This window comes from Rhineura floridana, chromosome 9, assembly GCF_030035675.1.
Source record: "Rhineura floridana isolate rRhiFlo1 chromosome 9, rRhiFlo1.hap2, whole genome shotgun sequence".
Classification (NCBI taxonomy): domain Eukaryota; kingdom Metazoa; phylum Chordata; class Lepidosauria; order Squamata; family Rhineuridae; genus Rhineura; species Rhineura floridana.
Window position 1 is genome coordinate 60,661,703 of NC_084488.1, and position 26,048 is coordinate 60,687,750.

The following is a 26,048-nucleotide window of genomic DNA, read 5'->3' on the forward strand; positions in this document are numbered from 1 at the left end:
GGTTTGAACACATGCATAATACAGATATACTCCTGCTCTCTAGCCATGAAGTTACATAAAATAATCTTTTTTTTAAAAAAGAGACATTTGGAGATGTAGTAATCATGTTCTAACATTTGCTATTTAATACTGATTTGTCTGTTTCTTTATAGGCTTATCAAGATTAGAGAAAAGCTGGTACAACCAAGGTAGGTTTCAAAGAAAAGGGAACAGAATGGCAGACTATACAGATCTTGATTCCACATCCTGTAAAGTTGCAAATTTAAGCTAAATCTTAACATTTAGGTGAAATTTAAATGGGATTTGATTTGGATATATCAGATTACTTCTAGTGAGAACGGAATGCTATTTTAAAATTATGTTCATAAATATCACATTCAAGTTATTGAATAAAACAACGCAACTTGAAAATATAGAGCATTATTCAACAAAATTCAAGTTCCACTGATTTTCGTAGGCAAAATAATCAAAACTTACTGAAAGTATTTAAGATCATTGCCAACTGGGTGGGGAGGCATGAAAACAACTCAAGTTGGAAATATGGAGCATTATCCAACCAAAACCAATCATTTTCAAGTTCCACTGATTTTAGTAGGCGAAATAATCAAAACTTACTATAAGTTCTTAAGTTAAGGTCATTTCCAACTGGGAGAGGGGCATGATGGCCTGGATTATGCTCATGCTCTGAAAATTTTATGCAAATGAATAATAAAAGATCTACCAGGTAGCAAAAGTCCTTGTTAGGCTTTCGGGCAGATTTACCTAGAATCTCCCCCCCCCCAAGAATTAAGATGGGAAAGGTCTGGAGGATACATAGAGCTATAGCCAACTAATGCTCTCCATGTTGCCAGGGAGCAGACAAAAAGCTGCTATAACACAACCAACCTACCTTCTCTCATGCTGTAACTGACAATTCATTAGCACATTCAGAATGTGATGAACTGCTTCCTTTCCTAGCAGCAAATGTTCCAGCTGTCCAACGCTATGTTGCAAGCTTCAAAGCAGGGTTTGAGATCCAGTTTCAAAGCTCCATTGGTCAACTAGTCAACTAACCACAGAAATATAAAATCTCTAGAAACCATTTATGCAGCACAATGCTGCCACCTTCAGGCCAAAGTATGTCATCTCCACTGAGAAGCAACTATTATTTGTATTCCTCAACATATGTTTGGATAGCTATTTATATTTAGGGCCTCATGAAACATTACCAGCAGATGCTATTTTTAAAAACAGCAGCTTCAGAAGCAGCAGCAATTTGAAGCAGAGGGAGAGAGGGGGTGCTTAACCCTTCTTGTGCCTGCATTTGGAACCGCACAAAGGTGGAAGATGAAAGAACAAAGCCATTCACATTTCTCTATACATTAGTGATACAGCATGCAACTGAATAGACCACAGAGAAACTACTCCAGTAGGTTATAGAATGGACCTTAGTTGCACAGTTTTATCCTGTGGCTTTGCAATATGCACATTTTAATCAGTTAATTATTTCACTGGTTCAGTGACACAGGGGGAGAAGTCACTGGAATAACTCTTTCACCCGAAATTCACCAACACCTACTTTTAAGTATTAAAGACAAATTTCACTAGCATTTTATACAGCAAGAATTTAATGTTAAAATGTCTGCATTCAAGTATGGAATTAAACACATGATATAAACATTAAAAACATGACATCATGCAAACAGAACAGTACCTTTAACAAATAATGCTCAACAATGTAAACACTGGATAAATTAACACAAAATAATTTGTTCTGTTAATAAAACAAATATTTATTATGCAACTAAAATAAATAAGGACCACATTAGGATGTAAGTTATTCATGTGAAGTTAAATTTGGAGTTATTCATTTGGAGTTGACTGAAGTTTGTTTTTTTAATTAAAAAAATCTCTCATTTGCATCATTTCCTTCCTACATAATACTTTGCTTTTTAAATAAATATTTCTCATCTCAAAAAAAGTGTGATCCTTGGTAACAAGATTACAACCCACATTTGCCTGCACTTAAAATATTTTATTGCTACCATTCAGCAAAGTAATCACTTTATAAAAATGTTAAATGAGTTCACTTGTCTACAATTAGACAAGAAGTCATAAAATACTTTGCCCCATTTTAGAAAGAATCCCATTCTTGCCAAGCGAAAATACGTTTGGAAAATACATCTTCACAAAAATTCAGTAAATTTACAAGCAATCCGTAAAATGTATATATTTAACTCACCAAAACCAATTGTGTGGACCCGATTAAACTAAAACTACACTATAATCTTAACATAAAATAAAATGTATTCTTTCATCCAGCTTTTTCTTTTCCTCAAAAGAATGAGGCCTGATTGGAGATATACAGACGCTGTCCAACATGGTTGCTATTAGCAAGTGGAATTGTTGGTGACAAAGGGTAGCTTGGATAAGAGTATGGTCTTGATGTATATGGTAGCATGCTGGTTGTTCCAGAAGACAGAGTAGCACTAACAGGAGAAATGTTATTTACTGAACTTCGACGGAAACTGTAGTCTGTAAAAAAAAAAAAAAAAGAGAGAAGTTGAATGTGTAAACAGAGAACATTTAATTTCAAAAGAAAAATTAATACAGCAATGGTCACTACTCTGCCCTCTTCAAATGGAGACTAGCTAACTGGTTATCTCCACTGCATGAAAGAGTCCTGCCTACTCACTACTCATTCCAAACTCTTGCTGCCCAACAACAGCATTTCAGGCCACCTATACACATGGGCTACTTTGAGTCAAGGCTCTTTAATCCCCCCTCTAAGACACTGCATATAACAGAGCCATACTTGTGGAGCTTCCTTCTGATCCCTTCACAAATAAGCTGTCAGATAGAAATCTGGCTACTTTCCTGGATGTCCCCAATGGGTAGAAACTGAAGACTTTATGGTGCCACCCAAAGGGAAAGAAAATTTTCATGTCAGCTAAATGGAGAGTCTGGAGTTTTCAGCCTTTGTCCATCTAATCACCTATACATTTCAAGCCTCAAAAAGTTCAAGAGAAATGAAGATGGAAAAGACTGAACTGCAAATATTGCTATATTAAGAGATGCCATAGAAATTATTTGCTTTTAGTAACTACAGATATTGGGCACTTGCGGTCTAATTAAATGTTATATGCAAATACATGTTAAGAAACTCTGCCAGACTTTTTTAAAACATTAAAAAGTTGGTTGCGGGAAGTGGAGAGATATGGAGTGGAAAAGGTGGGACTCGGCCCTTTCTTTGCCTTTCTCTTCTCCACTCCCAATTATCACCAACTTTTCCTCCTGAAGCATTTTGAAATTTACAATCTGGAGGATAAACACATATCCAGAACTAAGCAGGGATCAAGGATGCATTTGGAATGGAGATGCAGCAGGCAAAGGAAGAGTTAAGCTCTACTCCAAATTGCCTCTTTTCAAAACCGTATTTCCCCAGTAAGAAAGCCAGCAGTGCTTTATTCACACTTCCATGTTTAATTAGCCCCTCATTAACAGTCTTCTTTTCATTTACACATTTCAGTTGCATCTTTAGTTTTGTAGAAACAGATTTATCTTGCTGCCATGCTGAAGCTTTTTAAATAATTGGTTTGCAAGAAGTAAGGTTTAAATCTTTGCCTTTAAGACTCAATGTACAAGTTAGAGATAAATCAGTTTCAGAGAAAAAGAAAGTGGCAGTATTTTCTATCATATTAGTTAGCCAATATTTAAAGACCATGCGCCTTTGTATAATCCTATGTATCTTTATAACCTGAGTATTATTGCTACTGTGCAAATATGTTAACATAATCTTTCAGAACTAAAACAAGCAAAATAAAGTAGAACAGCGTAAAAGCATTCATATATAATTTCCCTAATATATGCATCTTAAAATTAATTCATGTTTAGTAAAAAGTGGAATTTATTTTTTATGATTGACCAATATAAATTCATAATTTCCCCATGGACATCCATACCTCCCAATATGATACATCATAAATAAACATTCTTTTCCAAAATTCATAAAAGGAACAGGATGAAAGTACTCTTGGTTTTAGCCAACATATTACATTCTAGATGTAAATGTGAGATCTTCTGATGGGGCACTTTTGGTGGTTCCCCATGCCCCTGAGGTTTGGTTCGCCTCCACCAACGACCGAGACTTTACTGTGACAGGCCTGCCCTGTGGAACTCCCTTCCAATAGAGGTTTGGCAGGAACCATCCCTCCTTTCTTTCAGGCATTTCTTGAAAATTGAACTTTGTAGACAGGCCTTTTAACATTATTTTTTCCAGTCAATGCAGTATTTATTTATGTTCTTGTTGGTTTTTAAATTTATTGTGCCTCTATACATTGTAAGTTGCCGATGTAATTCTATAAAAAGTATGGCTTATAAATACTTTAATTAATAAACAAATGACCTGGCATTGTTACATATTGGTGCAAAATAAAAACAAGTACATAGCTGTATCATTAGGACAATGTAAATGCTATACTAACAGTTTTACAACTATAAACTGTGAAGGGATAAGACATCTTGTAACAATAGCCAGCATAAGGGAAATTATCAGAAGATAAACTGCAGGCAACATTAGGATATCTAGTTCTTAAAACTTGTACATCACAATAAAATTGTTAAGTCTTTTCAGGTGTCTTAAAAATCTTGGTTTTGTTACAGTAGACTAACACATCTAGAATTAGGCAGGTTTTTTTGGGAGGGGGAATCAGAAGCAATCTAACTTTCAGCTCTATACATTTCCCAGTTAAACTAGAATATACAGATTTAAACCAGCTTAATTCCTTAGGCTTAATTTTTCAACATATTTTATAGCTCAGTAAACCAGAACACAGGCATTATATCATCATCATCTCTTATTTACAGAAGCACTAATAATGCACTAGGTACTAAACCTGAATAACATGTATAGGCTTCTGCCACAATCTACATAAAAATGGAAAACAAAAAGGGAGTGGATTCAGTGGAAGGGTAAAAACAGCATTTGCTGGGTGAGACTAAAAAAAGAAGCAAAAAGAGTGACAATAAAAATAACAACAGCACAAGGCATCTTTTTAATATAAGTGGGTAAAGTAGGGGAACAGAAGAAAACAGCATTAGTACTTTTGTGAGTACTAATTATATGCAATTTAAAGAGATTGTAAATCTCAGAGCAAGGGAAGCTGATCTAAAAGCATGCATATTTTTTGTTTTATAGGAATTCCTTGTGCCCATTTAAAATAATACTCTGAAAGGAAAAATATGTAGCATAATTCTTTACATCATTTCACACATTATTTTTGCAAACAGTTAAATGTATATTCATATCGCTCCTTACTATGGAGGTGCATTTGGGGCTTTTACTATCTGGTGATGTAATACTGACGTTATGCCTACATTTAAAATAAAAGTGGCATAATCTGAGCACAAGTAACTTCTCTGCAAATGGCAATTTCATTCCAGAGGAAAATCCAAGAGGTTAACCAGGCATGAATTTGACCCACTTTTGCTTCTATCAAGTTACTTACCGATTTAGTTTCTCCAAATTTTCCTACACAGGTCCAGACTGGGGAGGTTATGTACCCTTTCTGCAAGCAGTGGAGACAGAATGTAACAATCTTCAAGGTGATGTTAACCCTTACAAAAGTGTATGGAATTCTGATACTTAACTGAAGCATTCCATACTATGTATTTTCAGTTTCTTACGTATAAGCAACTGCTTAGTTCTTTACCCACTTGAGAAGGTATTTCTCTTGCATGCACAAATTATGACTGACAGTCCCCAACCTTCCTGTGCTATGACACACATTAGGAAAAAGGGTACTTACAACTTCACCAGCAACCACCACAATGCTATGCTATACTAGCATTGCAAAATACACCTGCACAAATATTAAAGCTTTGAACACAAGAATGCTGTGCTACTGCAGTGCTGATCTCAAGGAATGAGATTTGCCATTACCAGAAGTACTGAACACTTCACCTCTAATTACAATCACTGGAGAACAGAATAAAAAAATAGCTATTAAATATAAATAATTTAATCTTCTGTTACACAATATAAATTTTAACAAAGGCCAGTTTTCTCTTTTTCTAGGTCATAATCAATTTTTAGTTCTTTGTGCAAAGAGGCATACAATTCTGAATCTAGAGGTTTCCTTGATACACTGAAGTCTCACAGCAGAGATACACAAAACAAAATAAAGTTATCATTAAGCAGTCAACACTTTAACCAAAATACAATGATCAAACACTGAAATTAGTTACTGTTTTCAAGAGCATTTAAATTAAGGACTGTATCATTTGCCCAGATCTTTTACAAGCTAGTTCAGAAGCCAGGACACAAATGTGGAATGAAAAATGTGCAAAAAAAGGTAAACTATATGGAAGAAAGATGTAAGAAATTAAATGCAATGATATAGGTATATTGCGAAAATACACTACAGAATTTAGCAGTGTTATGTGAAGAAGAATAAAAAATATACTGTTTTTTAATACGCTCTGATTGTTGCAATAGGATGCTTTTCAATATCCTCACATTATTTTCACAGAATTTAGTATTCACATGGCCTATATGATTTTAGCAATTTAAGTACCACCTAAAAGTTCCAAGAAAAAAAATATGGCATGTAAGTATGTGCAATGTTGTAACTGCCAGAGCAGACCAGTATATGAAGTATATTTTAGTATAAGCAGAAATACAGTGACTGCTACCTATTCCTCAAAATTATGCAAGGCAATCTTCATGTGTGCAGATGAAATATATGAAGGATAACTTTGTGAGGAGGGGATTTACTTCAGATCCCTAATTTCTGAAGCTGGCAGTTAAGGCACAAAAGGCAAAAAGCAACTGATCAGAAAACAGCATCAGAGGAACCCAATGTTATAATACATTATAGCAGTTGCCCAGTTTGTCAGACTGAAATTAGCACAGGCAAAAAACCAAAGTGTGACTTTACAGTTCATAATTAACTTTACAAAATTAATTGCTGCAAGGGAAGACAACAGCCAGAAGCTTAAAAGGGGTTTTAAATAAACACAAACAGAGCAGATGCTAGGAACAAACAAGTGAGATGCCCAGAAACGTCTGACTGATTACTATTAGACCAAAATAATGAACTAACTGGACCCTGGTATGATTCAGTAAGGTGACTTAGGTTCTTATGAGATAACCACCCTGGGCTGCTTTGGGAGGAAGGGTGGGATATAAATTTAATCAACAATAATAATAACCACCACCTCTATTTGTCCTTTGGGGCGTGATAAAGGTTTCACATGTGCCACTTAAAGCACTTTTAAGCCTCTTCTTGCTATGATGTGCATTTATAAAAAGCAAATGCAACTTTAAATGTGCTTGTACTAGGATTTTTTCAGGAAGATGGATTTCTAATCACACTTCAGCCTTCCTTTATTTTTAGTCACCAGTGAACAAGTATGTTCTATCTGAATCTCATTTCAGTCTTTCACCCACAATTTTTTCCAGAGTTATAGATATGGAAATGGCCTTTTCACATTTTAACCCCTCTGTCCTGTACAGAAGTGATGGTAAAGTCTCCTCAGTTTTACTAACGTAGATTTCTTTCATTGTTCCCCTTTCAGCTCTTTCAGTCTTTCTAGTTTCAAATTTCACCCATCTACCTTTTCCCTGCTACCATTATTTCTGCTCCAAAGAGACCAAAAGATTCCCTCCCCTTCCTCCCCCTTCCAAAAAGTGTCTACTACAGATGTGCACAGCAATACCTTAATTTGATACAGACACTTGAAATACACACACTTGAAAATAAGCTAAGGATTTGCTCCAACTCTCACTGTCACTTAACAGTAGCTTTCCCCAGGCCCTGGTGTGTGTGTGTGCGTGCACATACATGCACGCAGACCCTCCACCTACCTGTCACCTGTCTTTTAGCATTGCCAGTAACCAAGATGGCAGACACGGTTTCTCTAAGGCAGCCTTTCCCAACCAGTGTGTCTCCAGATGTTGTTGGACCACAACTCCCATCAGCCTCAACCAGCAATGCCAATAGCTGAAGCTGATGGGAGTTGTGGTCCAACAACATCTGGAGGCACACCGGTTGGGAAAGGCTGCTCTAAGGGGATGAAGTCTTTGCTGCCATCTTGGTTGATGGCATGCATGCGTGCTACGCGTGCACATCTCTGCCATCAACCAAGATGGCAGCAGGGGCTTCAGCACCTTAGGGAAACCTCGGCCACCATCTTCATTAAGGGCAATGCTAAAAGACAGGTAGGTGGGGTGAGGGAATGCCGAGAAGGCGGAAGCTCCTGCCCTGCAATCCGCAGCTGCTGCCGCGGATCACAAAAGGGGAGTGGAGGGGGCCCTCGGGCCAGTGCCCCACCTGTCCGCCCTTTAGAACCGGCCCTGAGTAGGGTGAAGGAAATGGCAGTATGATCTGCTAAAAGTGTACCTGTAAGACTGCATCAAAGTCTAGTCATAGGCCAGTATAGGTCAACAATCAAGATAGCAAGTGCAGGAACATCTGCTTCCACATTTGTTAGAGGAAACATGGCGATACAGAAAAGTACAAAATGCATAGATAGGGAATAGTGGTAATGAATTGAACTGGGAAAGGAATTATAATTAAAAGACTTTAAAACACCAACCTTTTTGGTCCAGAGGGCACATTTTGAACTTTATGTAAGTGCTATGGGCACCGCCACAAAATGGTTGCCATGGAGGCATGGCATAACGCATTTGAAAAGATTATAGTCACTGCTGTATAGCTATGTCCTGCTGGTCCTGATTGTTATCACTCTCTCTCTCTCTCTCTCACACACACACACACACACACACAGAGTTGCTATCTCATAAAAATAGGGCGCATTCCCCAATTCCAGGAAAAATATACATGATGGACACAACACACTCACCCTTTCACATGCACACATACTCACCACACACACAAATCTCTCTCACTCACAAGGATACATATGCCCTTCCTGCCTCCACAGAGAGACAGTGTGGCGTAGTGGTTAAGGTGCTGGATTACGACCTGGGAGACTAGCATTCAAATCCCCACACAGCCATGAAGCTCACTGGGTGACCTTGGGCCAGTCACTGCCTCTCAGCCTCAGAGGAAGGCAATGGTAAACCCCCTCTGAATACCGCTTACCATGAAAACCCTATTCATAGGGTTGCCATAAGTCGGAATGGACTTGAAGGCAGTCCATTTCCATTCCTCCCTCCACAGAGACCACAGTATATTTCTCCCTCTCTCTGATATACGGGCATCTGCAGGAATTTTTCCGTGTGTGTGTGTGCACATGGAAAGTAAAACACTGAAAGTTTGGAGCAGGCTAATTTCTCACAAAACCTGGAAGAATTGTGTCTGTATGTTTTTCCTAATTTCACAAGTTTTAAAAATGTTAGAAACTTAATACCTTTCATGTATCAAACATCAACATCTGGTTCTGTTTTCAAAGAGACAGATTTAAGTTGTTACTTTGTATTGATTGTCAGATCTATTAGCACAGGGTGACTGTTTACTACTTCTTCCCCCTATAAATATTCACAATTCTGTTGAGGCAGTATTACCTAGGACCTTCTCTCATTTTAATATATATAATTTAAGGTTGTTTTCCACATCCACCCATACTTTATGATAACTCCCTTCTCAGCTTCTGATAACATTATAAATTGTGTTTCTAATCTTAGATTCTTTTCAGCAAGCAACATAATTAGTACTTCTGTAAAAACTGAAAGAATAGCAAGTTAAAACTTGTTTTTTTTTAAAAAAAAAAAACTCTCAACCTGTGGCTACATCAGGATTTGTTTGTTTTTCATCCTGTAGTGTGAAGTGGCAGGATGGTTCCTTTCTCTAACAGAGGATCAGCTTAAGCAGCTGGATCTCTTTACAGGGAAGCTGCAGCCTATGGTAAACCCCCTCTGAATACTGCTTACCATGAAAACCCTATTCATAGGGTCGCCGTAAGTCAGGATTGACTTGAATGCAGTCCATTTCCATTTTCCTACTTGGAAGTAGATCAACACATATGCAACATCCCTCAGGATTACTGCCCAAAGGAAGTTTATGGCTTGGATCCTAACTAGTTCTCCAGGAATGGAAGACCTCCTTCTGTTTGTGGGAGAACTAGAATGATCCAGCAGAGGCCTCCTCTCAGATTGCTCGTACACATGGAAGTTTAGTTAGGATCTAACCCTAAATCAAGAGTCTGTACCTGGGGTTAGGGTCCTGAGAGAGGATAGAGACTCTGTTAACGTACCAACTTCCTGCCTGAGCTCTTGGAGGTAGTCTCGGATATGGTTTTGAGAACCCCGGGGCAGGTTATCAGGCTGCTTGTAACCTCTGTAGAGGTGGCTGACTGAGTTTGATGGTCCACCTCCTAAAGCTAACAGATGCTGGGGGATTTTCCTGCAAGTTTAGCCAGTGGTTCTGATGAGGCCCTGGCCCCTGCTTGAAATGAGATGACCCAGGTTATTAAAATGATCATCTCCAAATGACCTTGGCCCAGCCATCAGGCAATTTCAGCTCCTTGGTATTTTGTGGGCCTGAGGGCTATAAAACAACAAGGCAGACATCTAGAGTACTAATAGCTGAAGATTTGTGACAAATCTGACTGAACAGAGGTGAAACCCCAAGTGTGTTCTCACTCTCTGCTGCTGGTAGCAAGGAAATCTTGCCTTTCCACTTCCGTGACATCCATTCGATGCTATACAGAGGAGTTTTTTTCATGTGGTGAGGGCCCTCCTAGATTTAAACCTGGAGGGAAAGGCTCTGTAACCGTCAAAGGCCCATCATGATGAATTCCCTATGTATTTTGCAGATAAAGTTACGAGCATCTGTACCTATTTGGATGTAATACTTGGGACAGAGTCAGAGATGGTTGAGACTGATGCAATATCTGGTTGTGCTATTATGGGTATTTTCAGTTTATACAATCTGAAGATGTGGACAACCTGCTTGGATAACTGAGTGCTACAACCCATGTTCTGGATCCTTGCCTTTCCTGGCTAGTTAGCTGCCAAAATGGAGCTGAACATATGGATCTCAAAGGTTATTAATGCTTCCTTTAGGGATGGAGTGATTCCACCTGTTCTGAAGGAGGCAATGCTAAGGAAGCTACTGAAGCAGCCTGGTTTAGATCCCTTGACCCTGGAAAGTTACCACCCAGTCTTGAATCTGCCATTCTTGGGAACAGTGATAGAATGGGTTGTAGCTGGAGAACTCCAAGCAGTGCTAGATGATGCTGATTATTTGAATCCTTTCCAGTTAGGCTTTAGCATGGAGACAGCTTCGGTTGCCCTGGTAGATGATTTACATCGAGGAATGGATGGGAGGGGGAGTTCAAATCTATTAGTTCTCTGTGGTTTTCAATACCACCAGCCTGTCTAGGGTAGGACTTGGAAGCATGATGTTATGGTGGTTCTGGTCCTTCCTGGAGGATCAGGTTCAGATGGTCTGCGGAGAGGCTCATAGTTCCATCTTGTCCCCTATACTGTTTAACATCTACATAATACTGCTGGAAGAAGTCATCTGGAGGTTTGGGCTGAAGTACCACCAATCACACATGGCACTCGGCAATCTCACTTTTCCATCTGATAGTCCAAGGAAGACTACTGAACTTTTAAATTAATGTCTGGAAGCTATTCTGGACTGGATGAAGGTAACAAATTTAATAAATAAATAAATAAATTTAAAGGTGAATCCACCTAATTTGCACTTTCCAAAACAATATGAGGACCAAAAGACAGTGACCTTCCAATTTTGCAATAGTTTTCCAGCCATGTGTAAAAAATGCATATACTAGGGTAAAGCACACCTAAAAATGCTTATTATTAGTGAAAATAACATTTTGTGATGTGTTAGCAAAAACTGCTCAGCAAAAATGTATGTATATATTAGGAAAAGTTCACTCTAAAATCCTGATAAATTTTCATATTTTAAAAAAATTGCAAAGTGATGTGGAAATGTGAAGGCTTGAACTTAAGACTAGAAAAATGATAAACTTAGAGAATATGAAATTGTCAGATTTACCCATCCCTATGGAGATCCCACTGAAGCTTCATGTAAATGTCTTATATGTGAGTATGAAAGGTGGTAGTGCATAGTGACTAAAACAGAGCTACAAATTAGCTCAAATCTCATCTCAGCCATGAATTCACTAGGCAGCGTTAAACAAGCCACTCTCTCAGACTCAGTCCCCCTATCTGCAAAATGGAGTATAATAATGACTTGCCTTACAAAGTTGTAAGATAACAACTAGATAATGCATGTGAAGTACTTTGAACCCTTCAAAGTGCTATACAGACATGAAGTATTATTATGTCATTAGTCTTGCTATACTCACGTCCGCTTGAGAGCTTCAGCTAGAATAATGGTTTCTGCACAGCAACAAAATATGACATGTGAGATAGGACACTTTAAAGAAACCAATCTGCAAGCTTTCAATAATATTAGAAAAGATGGTAGGATGTTTATTATAGATACTGTACTGAAAATACTTAAATATTAGCTTTTTAAAGTGCAACTTGAGACAGTAGGCCCTGAACAACACAGTGGAGAGAATGGACCTATAATCACAATTAGATTTATGGAGATTATATTATAGTAATTTTTGTAAAACAAGAGTAGAAAATATCCATCAGAATGTGTGGTCTGAGCACTGCTAATGCTTTCCTAAAACTCTGCTGGTTAAGAGAGGACAGCAGAAACTGAACTATCAAGTCTCACTAGCCCAAAAATGCAATACTGTTTTCTTTAGCTATGTAAAAATCACACTTGGCCAGTCCATCAGGAGACCGCTGCTGTGCAAGATTGGACCAAAGAATAACACAAAACAAACAGGCTTTTTAGAAAAGATATAATTAAGAGCAGAAATAAGAACCTAAGAAACAGGTAAAGAAAAACCGAAGATACTTACTGAAAGAATTGGAAATTGGCAACTGGTCCATTTGAGATAGCACACTGAGATTTCAAAGGCTGTACATCACAGTAACATTTCTATGACAAGGGGGTGCACCACAGAACAGAGAAGCAGAAGATGAAACTGCTTCTGATAAACCTGGAATACCAGTGTGAGACAGAAACAGGATATAAACCCATATTGGGGAAGAGGAGATTCAGAAAGTCACCTTCTGGTAACAAAAATGGCCTATACTGGCCTAGAATTTTTAGACGTTTGGTCAACGTAACATGGTCAGCATCAGTTTGCTAATGCCCATCACCTATTCTAAAGCAGTCCATATGCCAATGTATGTGAAAGGTTAATTTCCTTGTGGGGTCCTGTCTCCAAAACCCAGCACAGGATGGGAGGCACTGATATGACTTCCATTATTCAGACCGTGTCAAAGAAGTGTGGTGTGTCCTGACTGTCGACATTGCTGTCTTAGAACTCCCCCACCCCATATTTCAATTTGAATGTTAATCATGTTACTGAGCAGCAGTTCATCATGCACATGTGACTTTACCTTTTCCTGAGTAAGGCTATGTGCACACTAGTTGTTTCAAAGGCAGCGAGACTATTTTGTTTGGCTGCGGTTTCCAAACATATTTGCCCACCGCTACACATCTTTCTTCCCCACTGATGATTAGCGCTGCCCACAGCAACATGTTGGGCCAATCACTATGTCTGCCTAAGCCTAAAGCAAAGCGTTTTCATTAGACATACCTGGAATGGCAACAGGAATTAATGACCTATCAGTTCTGAAGTCTGTGTGAAGCTAACTTCAAGGTAAAACATGCTCGAGCTGCAACTTCCAAAGTTTTGGAGTAAAAGGGAGCGGAGTCTGCCCAGCACTATGTGTCCCAGTGTTCAGAAAACAGAGGTACAGGCACACTGAACCCAGCAAAACCACAAGTCTACCCTAGGTTTTCACTGAATCTTCCTTTTATAGCCTCCAAGGACTTGTCAACTATTAATTGATCCTTGTCAAAAGGACAGTGAACAGCTTTTGCCAACCATGACTATTTGCTTGTAAAAAGATGGGGAGTGGGGGAAGGAACTGGGGCAAGGTGAAGAGGTTAGGCAGAAAAAGTTTCCCCGCCCCGTCAGTTTTCTGTGACACTTCCTCTAAGTTTGTCCTAGGGTTCCATTCGGGAGAAAACATTAAACGTATCTTAACAGGCCTCCAGGCGCACAACCCCATTTGGACTAGCTCTGCTGCAAAGGCTACTTTACGCCTCATTGTGTACAGCAGGGGTGGGCAACCTTTTTCAGTCTGAGGGCTGCATTACCTTCTGAGCAATCCTTCGGGAGCCACCTATGACTGGTTGGCAGGACAAAAGGCAAAAGTGGGTGGAGCAACAAATGTAAATTTTATCTTTGTACAGTAGCTAGTTCTCACACATGCTCTCACACACCTCTCTATCCTCCATCCAGGCAAACAAGATACATTATCAGAATTCAAAGGCATATTCCTGCCAGGCAAAAAACACTCAAGGAGGGTGCAAAGTAGGGCTAGTAAGGGATGTGGCTTGTGAAGAGAGGTGTGGTCAGGGAGAGTCCCAAGGACCAGGCAGAGGCTTGGAGAGCTGCATTAGGCTCCCAGGCCTGAGGTTCCCCATCCTAGCATAGAGGTTCTTCTCAACCTATTCTATTGAAAAATATGTCTCTTCCAGGGACACAGTCTCAAAGACTTTTTCAACTATGTAATCGACATAGCTTTGAAGCCATGAAATCTAACTAAAGAAAGACCTTTTAATATGGGCGAGCATTTAGTCAAATGAGCTGAGTTACACTGAAAACAATAACCATGTCTGTTTATACATAAATTAACTGTGCCACTATTTTAGAGTGCTTTTATGCTATTGCTCAAAAAGAGAATGTTATTTTTAATATGTTTATCGATTTAATATTGTATACAGTCTTGGACAAAGTAGAAAGGCAAGATATAAACTGTTCTAAATAAATAAATAAAATAAGAATCAAAATAAAATTATTTTAAAATGGTTATTCGAAGTTTTGTTCTTCAAACACTTCTCTCAAGTGTACGTGTACTCCTACTAAAGCCCTCAGAAAAGTTAAAACATTTACATAAATCAATCCCCAAACAAGTTTACTGTAGCATTTTTTTTCTGCAAACATTTTTTCCATCACATCTCTTTTCAAGAAGTCAAAAGTTCTCCTTCATAGGGAAAAGTACTACTTAAATGCAAATTAACTGCCACTGCCTTTTCAATAAAACTAGCAGCCTCAATCTTAAAGGCAAAGATCCCAGGATGGGCATGGGCAAAAGCAATCTTTTTAAAGCAACCTAGAAATAAGATAGTTATTAAAATCAGATTTACACTGAAGATTAAATGTAGTCTTGTTCTCTAGCATGCTGTGGCTTGACATTTAAAAAGATAGAACTGAATACCTGATAGGTGCATCCTGAGACAAAAAGTATGAACTCGTATTGCATAGTGAAAATAAAAGACTGAAAAGTATATCTGGAGTGTAAAACACAGACTTTTCTATAGAGCTTGCTTACTAAGCACCAGGGGCATTACTGAAATCTTATTTGCTGTAGACAAATTATGCTAAAACGATGAAATCCAAAAATCAGAGTAACGTTAATAAAAACAGTGTTAAGAACTTACCCAAGTGAAGCAGTGCAAATTGTGCTGCTAATTCTTTTGCATCTTCTACGGTTGTGCAGAGTTTGTCTGGCATAAAATAACTCTGGGATCCATTTGCAACAGTAGGAATAACAATCTTGTACACTAGTAGTACCTTTCCATCTTGACTTGTAGTTGAATACAAGTAGTACTCTGGAGGGGCCCAGTTATTTTTGTTGCAATAATAATCTAACTGCATTGCTGCAGAACTGAAATGACTAGATTTTAATGAGTACATGCTAATTGGAGTAAGCTTTGTTCCTGGGAAAAATGGATAAGTACACCTTTCAATTTCAGGAGGACTTGGACTGTGCTGTCCATTAAGGCGAATTGGGAGATTTGCTGGCTTTGCTAGTGATTTTTGATGACCATCTTCTTTATTTGCAAAGACGAGAAGATTTTCAGAATTGGGACTAATTTGACCATTAAGATGTTGTCTCCAAGTGCTCTCTTTGTTGACTGGCTTGGCCAGTGTTACCTCAATGCTAGCTCCATCAATACATTTCCCATTCATAACTGACATAGCAGCAACTGCATCATCTCGGTTGAAAAAATGAACAAAAGCATAATCTCGAAGTTTCTTTACACGCTCAACAGCTCCTGGCTTAAATTTGTTAAATTCAGCCTTAATTGTTTCTTCTGTAGTCGAGATCATCAAGTTTCTCACATATAATACTTTGACTCTCTGCATGGTTTCTTCATCAACTTCTTTTTCTGGGTCTGCCCAATCTACCTGAATGGTATGGCCCCATAACTGGAATGTTCCTATAAAAGAAAAAGGAAATGTGACCTTTTAATTTTTTTCCATATTTATTTATAGAAATATTTTTCATTAGTGTCTGTTCTAAAATACAAACAAAAGAAACATTTAAAACAATAAAGAAAACAAACAATTTTAGAACTCAATAGTATGGCAGATACAATTTTAAATATTCATAGAGGATAGTCAGAAATAACCAATCTCCAGTCAAGTTAAATGCCTGCCAGAATAAGAATGGTTTGCATCTTAAGGTGAATCATCTCCTTCTTCCTCCACCCTGCACCCCACAAAAAAGCCTTTCCAAAAGGTTGGGAGCTGTCCTAAGCAACATAGGATGGAGGGTAGGGGTTGATTGACTACTTTGCTTCATCAGAAGGGAAAAAACCCAACCCTGAGAAACACAAGAAAAACCGACTTCCGGGAAGGGTGACTTCGCTTGTGCCTGCTTTTGGGACGGGCTCCCGCCTCAAAAGAAGCTTATTCAGATATAAATCAGTCAGAACATTTTTTTTTTTTGACTGATGAAATTTCTCCCGGGCAGGGAGAAACGTAGAGATCAACCTCAAAGCCTGTTTTTGTTGGGAGGACTGGATTTCATTAATTTATGAGATAAGGTCCAGCCAACAATGCCGGACGGACTTCCTAACAAGCTCTATCTGCTTAAGCGATACGTTTATCTTTTCTTCAAAGAGAGAACGGACTAGCAGGCAAGCACCCTTCTTTCTATTATTTTTTTTACTTGGTTTAAATTGTTGCAGCAAAAGGAGATTTGTCAGATTGATCGGCTTTGGACAACTTCTGGGTGAGATATAGCTCTTCTCTGTTATTCACGAAATTAACAGCTTATCTCTGTTTCTGTCGCAAAAAGCTGTCCTGGAAGTGCATTCTAAAGATAATAAACAGAAGAGGGATTTCTATTCCTGATTTCTATTCCGAGGAATATTATATTGTCTGGGACTATTCTCTTTTTGGTCTATTTTATTTTGACGAATCTGCTTCTTCACGACGCCACTAACTGTTTTGATGCTGGGAACTAAATTTGTTTTGCATTCTTGAACATAGAGAGATAAGGCAGGCTGCTCTGTTTATACTGTGATGTCATCAAGCCTGGAATATTAACCCAATTGTTGCTGAAATAAGAAGTGGTTCTTCTTTATTTTTGTTTTGCTTTGTTTTCGTGGTTTTAAAAATGGCAATCAAGAAAGTGGCTGAGAATCTGGAAGTAATTATGTTTCAGAAAATAATGGATGAGATTGAGATAACGAAACAAACCCTGCGACAGGGTAGTAAGGAGCTGAAAATTGAACTGAGCAAAATGACGCAGGAGTGTAAAGAAATAGGGGATCCTGTGAGAGAGGAGAATGAGATCAGAGATGAGAAAAGAAAAAATAAAGGGAAGATACAAGCCCTGGAGATTGGAACAAATGTGGAATTGGAAAAAGATCTGGAGTTTATGGATTTTAGAAATAAAATCTACTGTTTGGAATTTAACGTTATCTCTGAAGAAATTAATGAAGATATTAGAGATAAAGTTATCAATGGCTTGGATAATCTTCTGGACTGGAATGATGTGATGGAGCTTGATATAGAGAAAATCTATGGAATTAACTGCAGCCATGTGACAATGGAAAAACTCTTAAGAGATGAGCCAGTGCATTTTGTAAAAAAGAAGAACACAGATATGACTTTACAACAGTATTTCAGCAACTTATTCAGAATGGATGGCAAGAAAATATTTGGGATAGAGGAAATTCCCATCAGACTCTTATTATATGACTATGGCTACAACAGCAAGATTATTATGGAATACTGATAATGGAAGATTGGACACTGAAATTACTGGACTTAACAGGACTATTGAAGATGGAACTAATAGGGATAATGGAATAATGGCTATTGAAATTATTGGACCTAACAGATTCTGATGAGATGGATTAATCGAAATGTTTATTTGGACTATGGTTATGACAATAAGATTATTATAATTATTAACGAGATGGATTAATTGACATGTTTATTTGGAGAAAAATTGATAGATATATTTCTTAAAGAATTGAAACCTCTCTTTGACTTTTTGTGGAAAGAATAAAGTAATGTTTATGAGATTTGATGATTAATTAAGATAACTACTGGAGGAAAGTGATTTTATAATATGATTTAAGAGACAGGATTGTTATATATTGTAGACCTATAACTGATTTGATATGTGACAAATGGGAAGTCAACATTTTATTTTTTTTTGTTTAATCATTTTTGTTTTGTTTTGTTTTTTGTCTTTGAATGTTTTATGATTTTGTTTTCTATGTTTTATGAAAATTTGAATAAAAATTATTGTAAAAAAAAAAAAAAAGAAACACAAGAAAAACCACAAATCCACTTTATTTAAGAAGGCTCACAGTCATTTCTTCTTTTCTCACTTGAGTATGATAGAGCTGAACTAGTTGTGATGGCAGCAGGTGAGTATAGCTAAACCCAGATCTGATTCTATCAGGTAAAAAATGGTGGTCCAATTTTAAGAGCAAAAGGTGAAAGAAAAGTACAGATAGGCTCAAGGACAGCTGTAGCTAGCAGATGATTTAGCACTCCTCACCTATGTGCCCATTTGTTCTTGATCAGATCCACCACTGCTTTCAACATGATTGAGGCATAAGCATCTGCCACCATCTCATCAAGTTTGCCTCTTAATGAAGCCCAAATCTAGGAGTGAAGTGCTCAGCAAGAATGTGATTACACTTTATATGAAAAACAAAGCTTTACCAGGAATTAATTTTCTTCGTGCCATTGCAGCAGCTCTGTGGGATTCATATTCTACGAAGGCAAAACCACGATTCTTTGTCTTGTCAGTTGCACTTGGGTACACAATAACATCTACTACACCTTCTGTGACTTTCTTCATTTCATCGAAGATCTCTTCTTTCTTCTTTTCTTTTGGGATAGCTCCAATAAATAGTCTGCAGTTATCCAAACTTACACAAACACCAATAAATTTTCCAGGACGAATCTCATAATTATTAAGGATCCTAATGGCAAGCTGAGCTTCTTCTTTGGTTGTATACATTACAAATGCATATCCACGATTCTCACCACTAAATTCCATCATCAGTCTAAATTCATAGATCTTCCCAGCTCTTTCAAAAACAGGAACTAATTCATCTTCATACATATCACGGGGAATTTTTCCCACAAAAACTTCACAGCCTCGGGGTGGTGGTGGACCTTCCCAACCTTTAAAAAAATTGTTCAGCACATTATTACAAATGTTGTGACAAGATACTTTGCCAATAAGACCTCTAGCACATGTATGTCTTAACATGTTAATTTGTCATTTCCTATACATTACGTAGACAGGGTAAAAGATTCCAGTTTTGCCAATGAGGTTTATAAAGAATCTAACAGCTCTATCCCCCACCACACCCCCTGCCAGTGATTTCAATGGAACTTATTTCAAAATATGAATGGTTAGGATCTCAGTCTTAGTCTAATGGGAATAAATCAACTTAGATCCAGCACTTCATCTCAACTGGGGATAGGTCAAGATGTAAAAAAAAAAAAGGTATAAAGATTTCTATAACATTAGGAGGGGGGGGAATCTAGCCTCTTGAATAACTACAGAGTTCTCAGTCAATGCTAGATTTACTTACATTACATGTATTATATGTTTTCAAAATCTGTAACCCCAACCCCATTAAACGTAACATTCTCATAATAAGCAGGCTTACTTTCTTACCTGGTGGAGGTCCACCAAATTTTCGTTGTCCATTTTCTTGAACCATGTTGTAGCCAGTCTTTTCCATAAGAGCCAATAAGGCAGCCTCATTCTGAGTACCAGTTCTAACTTTACTGCACCCATTCGTTCCATCTGTGTGTTCTTCATTCATTGCTGTAGCGTCTTCAGAAAACTGACAAAATATTTATAGTGTTACTTAAACAAAAAGCACAATCTTTTATTTTATATAAGTTCTTATTACTGAAAAACCTTATTATTAAAAATCATATATTTATACATATATATAACCTGATATATTTCAAAGAAAATCTATAATACCTGTGTATATTTATATTATACCAGCTTTTAGGATCAAGCTTATTAGTTTGTTTTTCATATACATCTCAGTACATACTGTATGATTTTATTAGAGAATCTATTATTGGACCCCAAAAGAATTAAGATTGCTCAAATACAATAAAAACTGGCAATACAATAAAAACTAGCAAAGTGAAACAAGATTAAAATTATGTAAATGGGTTTGCTTTACTTTAATAATGCACATTAAAAATCACTTTACAGAAATGTACATGTGCAATGAAGTGCAAGCTTTTATATGATAAACTGCTAAATGGACTCAGTAATTCTGTATATTTCAAATATGACCCTCTCTCATCTGGTGGCTGTTATCAGCAATGGGAAGAAGCCAGAATAATGAAACAGCACTGAAACATTGTTAAAAGTTTCTGGGTGTTAATAACTATTAGATTAAAAATCTATTTCTGTTCTAAATGGAAATTATTACATTTTCCAGTAAAACAAATGGCTGGTTGTCATGTAATATTAAACCATTGTTTAGTGCTACACCAACAAACCTTAGCCCAAACAAAATGCTGGACTCAAACACTCCTCTTCCTCTCTCATGTACCCTAGAGGACTTCTTCTGAGTTTACTTCCATTTCAAAGAATCTCAGCTTAGTTAAACTAGCCAGCTTTATATCCCATAGTATGAAGCTGGCTTGTTTAGCAACTAATCACTTTGTTTTAAGCCGGGATTCCCACTTCACACATAACACTAAACAGAGATTATTTGAAATGGAAAGTAAACTCAGCAGAAGACCTCCATCTGGCCACATGGGAGGAGAGCACTACATATGACTTGTCACTTGATCCTGTTGAGGTTTGTCTATGTAGCGCTAAACCAGTTTACCATTATATGTGAACTAGCCTACTGACTTCTCTTAGCTTAGTCTTAAGATCTATGGGAGAGGCTCCACTCGCAGTTCCATTGATATCCACTGTTCATGGGGCAATTGTGCTGAGCAGGGCCTTCTCACCCATGATACCCCAAATATGAAATTCCCTCCCCACAGATATTTGGTTGTTCTAAGTATTATTTGCTTTTTAGGCATCAGGCATGTATTTTCTCAGGCATATGGATCTGGCTGAGAACAGGATTACTGCTGGACTAGCTATGATTTTGGTTAAATATATATACAATTTGTTTTATATTGCTGGGTTTATTCATTTATTTGTATGGATCTACATAATTTAATATATTAAGTACCACCCAGGGAACCTTCATGTTGAATGGTAGAATACAAATTCAATAAATAATATTCCAATATATGTGCCCCTATTCCAATAAATGATTGGAAATATGACTAAAATTTTTGAGAACCTATAGATCGATACTATACTTTATGTTCTATGTTCTTGGCAAATTTGAGTATACAGTTGTTCCTGAATCAGTGTACTATATTCAATCTTCATGCATCACACATAAGGCTAACATAGGCTTTGATAGTGATGTGCGTTTACTGGAATTTTTTTGATATCCTAAATCAATTAGGATTCAATCTAGCGTGTTTTATTTATATTAATTAAAAAAGGTGTAAAATACACTTAATGTTTAAAATGTAATATTCAAACAAATTCAAAGGTTTACGTGGAAATTGTTTTTACTGAAGTACTTGTAAATATTGTAAATCATGACAATTAGTAGTATGCGCTTCCCTTACATTGCTGTAAGATTTTAAGGAACAAATATGGTACTGAAAATTGTTACAGTAATTTTATCACAGCCAATTTTAGTCTTGCATCTAATATGGCATTTATGTAACTCACAACCAGCTTGAGACTTTTCTATAAATATAGCTTTCCTATGTTCGTTTACTAAAAGTCTAGTGTGTCTGAAGCCTCCTTTTTATACAAGATTTATAGAGCAACCCAAACTCACAATCTGCTGCCTGCACAAGTTTTGGATGCAGTGGAAGTGTCCCTCTACCAGACTTTGCCAGTGGTGGGCCTCTACTGCCACACAGGTCCCTGCTGCACCACCAAAAGCATGGACGTAAGCTAATGCTGGTAGTATCCCAACCAGAAATCCAAAAGGAGGCAGCATTACTGGCACAGGACGTGAGCCAGCCAAGGATCTGCTGAAGCTTAAGCTGATCACACTGCATGTAATGGGTGCAATCTGGACTTCTCTTCTGCACCAAGACCATGGGACAAAACCACGTCCCCACACCAGTGCAAGTGGTAGAGCTTCAGAAGTGGCAGTGGCAGCTCTACCGCTCTGTTGAGGTCTACTACTCCCAGGCAGGACTTAGGGCTATTTCCTTAGTGAAAGATAGGCAATAGGATAGACTTCATGTGTAATATACATTTCAAACTAAGGGACAGTTAGAGTTCAATTCTTCATCTCAATTATCAAAAAATGTTTGAAATATTTCATGGGGAAATAATATTTCAAAGCTACTATGACACCAGTGTTTCCAGAAGTATATTGCAGAATTCAAAAACTGAAAAAGACTCCAAATACCATGGAAAAGAAATAATTATGAATTGCCCACCATAGTTTAGCAGAAATCATAACAACTTACCATGCAGGACTCTGTTTCCTCCAACTTATTAGATTACATTCAAATACAAATCAAAGAGTTTTCAAATAAATGTCTCACTACAGAGGGAGCACAAATGGAATTCTTCTGTGCCCAAGTCATTCAGTCCAACAAATCTGACAAAGTGAAGATACTGGTAATTCCTAAGTGTAAGAATATGAAAAGATTTCAATTAAATACTGGATGCTGCAATTTATTCATTACATTTATATTCAGCTCAAGACTACAGATCACAGAAAACTGGTTAAACTTATGATTTTCTTTTCAAAGTTCAGTGTGTACAGGTTTCTTATGATCAAACTAGACATGATGGCAGCAGTCTGCTACGTTTTTAATCCACATCTGCTATGTTCTCAAATAAAACTGAGGTGGGATCTAGTTTTTACATTAAAAAAAATATGCAGATGAGGTGAGCTGTATTAACCCTCATGCCACCTTATGTCCCTACATCTTGCCAGCCCAATAACACTTTTCCCCCCAGATTCAAGAAGTGAGTTTTGCTGGAAGAAAGTGCTCAGGCAACAGATCACAGTGAGGGTTCAGTTCCCCTCACCCACACGCTCCTTTTGATGCTAAAATTATAGACATAGTATAAATAGTGCAGGTGCATGAATAAATGAATGTTGCTTTTGCTTTATCTATCATGGCCCGTAAAGTTTTTAATCTTAGAATATGTAGATCAAAACCACCCAAATCTATGTAAATCTATATGTGCACATGTGTTCAACACTCCTGTGACCTCTTGATGTTGCTAGATTACAACTCTCATCATTCCTGACCATTGGCTATGCTTGCTGGGGCTGATAAATTGGTGTCTAACATCACCTGGAGGCAGGGCCGGACTATCCATTAGGCTTAGTAGGCTGAAGCCTAGGGGCCCGGAGCTCTTGGGGGCCCGTGGGACACTGGCCTGAGGGCCCCTGGAGCTACAGGGGACCCTCCGTTCTCCTTCCGCGATCCACCATCCCCCCGCTTTACCTACCTTTCCGTTGTTTTTTGTGGTGTGCAAATTTGCCATCAATAAAGATGGCAGCCGAGGTTTCCTTAAGGGACTGAAGTCTCTGCCGCCATCTTGGCTGATCACACACGCGTTGCTGCCATCAACAAAGATGGCTGCAGAGGCTTCAGCTCCTTAGGAAAACCTTGGCCGCCAACTTGATTGATGGCAAACCTGTGCGCTGCAAAAAATAACGGAAAGGTAGGTGAAGCGTGGGGATAGGGGCCCTCCTAAGATTAATCGGCCCTGCCTGGAGGGCCACTGTTTCATCCCTCTCCTATCAGGTAAAGAAAGACAGTACCTGGGAAAGTTGCTTTACCTCCCACACCAGGCACTAGGTGATGTAGCTCCTAATGATAAGAATACTACAAAGGTGCAATAAGGTTTTGCGAACACAAAGCACAACTCAGCTTGAGATGGCAGAATTTCTGAATGCAACAGGTAGCAACCCTAATGGCATACAAAGCTTATAAATAAAAACAGCATGCTTGCTTGATAAAATAATCACATAATTTAGTATCCTAGGGTGGCAGAAGATTTTACCAAAGCGAGTATAGTGAACTACAAGGAGCAACATGGGAACCTCCACATCCCATTCCTATCTATTACACATAGACTGGGGGAAGGAGGAGGATCTAATTTGAACCACAGCTCTGAGATTTAGTCCCATATTTTTATTTTTGAATTATTTTTAATTATTTGTTTCAAACATCTCGGACCCTAAGCTCAGCAGAGGAGGCCTTGTTGGTACTGCTGTCATGGAGCTCTGCCCAGTTGGTGCTGACCCACAAAAGAGCCTTTTTAGTGGTAACTCCCCATTTGTGGAATGCCCTCCCCAGTGAGGTGTCTGTCTCCATCACTACTGATTTTCAGGAAGAATTTTAAAACAGTCCTGTTTACCCAGGCATTTGATGGCTGAAGGGGGTTCCTGGCAACCCTGTCATCACTGGATGAAATAATGTTCTTAACTGTGTTTTACCTCCCCTCTGTAGCAAGTCTCACTAGGCTGAATCTTAAAATATGCAGATCACGGTGGCTTCTTCACCACCAAACACGGGCTGTGGTGGCAGAAGGGCTAACCGGAGGCCCAGTCCCTCCCCTCGATGCTGTCCCAGACCCTCCACTTCTTACTCCGCACTTTTCAGTTAGGTGTGAGTAATCCGCCATTTCCCTTTCCTCCCAGCCTGGCTCTCAGTCAACCTCCCACGCTTCTCTTTCCACCTTCACCTCGGTTAATCCCGGGGCTCCGGCGGTGGCTCCTGTTCCGCCGTTTTTAGGGCCTGCTTTAGGAACAGTTCGAATTTGGTACGCTTTAAGCAGGTCGTATGAACTGAGAAAGAGGCTTCTTGACCTAAGTAATTCGTGTTCTCAACTCCCCCTCCTCGAGCTACGGGCTAGTTCTTTCCATTTCCCTCCTCTGTGCCGCCATTGCGGGACGGTGACCCGACTTCAAACTCCCGCCGCCGCCGCGGTTCATTTTCCTTCTGATATGACGGGGGGATGGGTCGGGGAAGGAGATCCGTTTGCAATTAACCCCCCTCTCCCAGAGAAAAGAAACTGAACGCTACTGATGACAATTACAGGACAGTATGATTTGAAACAAATCACATTATCATCTCAGGAGTCGCCCGAGCAGTTTCCTACCGCCTGGTGTGGAGGGAAGAGGGCGCCTTGCCTGGAGAGAAAACGACAGGAAAAATTAAAGCACCGCCGGCGCAGCCACACCTTCTCACTAGTTTGGGGCACGCACAGCTCTGGCACGGAGCCTTCTGAGTTTGCGCCGGCTGTTTCGTGCAAAACCGCTGCCCGCTGGCAGCCAATTGGAGCCCTTAACTGTCGACGCTCCACGCGGACCGGTGGGAAGGTTCTTTGTCTTGTCTCCGCCTTTCCTCCCCCTCCGCGCCGTTTTAAAGCGGGGGGGGGGGAGTGATTCGTTAGCTTGTGGGGGGAAGGGGCGAAGCAAGGACGAGGAAAGAATGTGGGAGAAGGAAACGGTTGTCCTAACGGACGCGCCAGCAGTCTGCCTTAATTACCGTCTCTAGATAACAGAAGTAGCCAGTGGGAATGAAGCTGCCAATACACCTTGTAGGCTGGAAAGACAGGAACAGATAACATATTTACTCACGAGTAAATTCTATTGAATTGAATG

The 26,048-nt window shown here is 38.7% G+C and overlaps 1 protein-coding gene across 5 annotated transcripts; it reads right to left on the bottom strand.

The window, feature by feature from the left end:
- Positions 1-25,938, bottom strand: RBM46 (RNA binding motif protein 46). Of its 5 annotated transcripts, none has more exons than XM_061584556.1 (7): positions 25,544-25,937; positions 22,885-23,045; positions 20,021-20,192; positions 19,051-19,518; positions 15,516-16,298; positions 5,487-5,546; positions 2,429-2,514 (listed from the first exon to the last, which is right to left on the bottom strand). In XM_061584556.1, exons 2-6 carry the CDS (start codon positions 22,885-22,887, stop codon positions 5,491-5,493), a joined length of 1,482 nt encoding a protein of 493 aa, XP_061440540.1. In that variant the 5' UTR covers positions 22,888-23,045; positions 25,544-25,937; the 3' UTR covers positions 2,429-2,514; positions 5,487-5,490. The 5 variants fall into 5 exon arrangements, 4 of the variants coding, with proteins under 4 accessions (XP_061440538.1, XP_061440537.1, XP_061440539.1 ...); XR_009757894.1 differs by lacking the exon at positions 2,429-2,514 and adding an exon at positions 12,856-12,996 and having other exon boundaries at positions 5,495-5,546; positions 25,544-25,938; XM_061584554.1 differs by lacking the exon at positions 5,487-5,546 and having other exon boundaries at positions 1-2,514; positions 25,625-25,937.
- Positions 25,939-26,048: the final 110 nt, after the last annotated feature.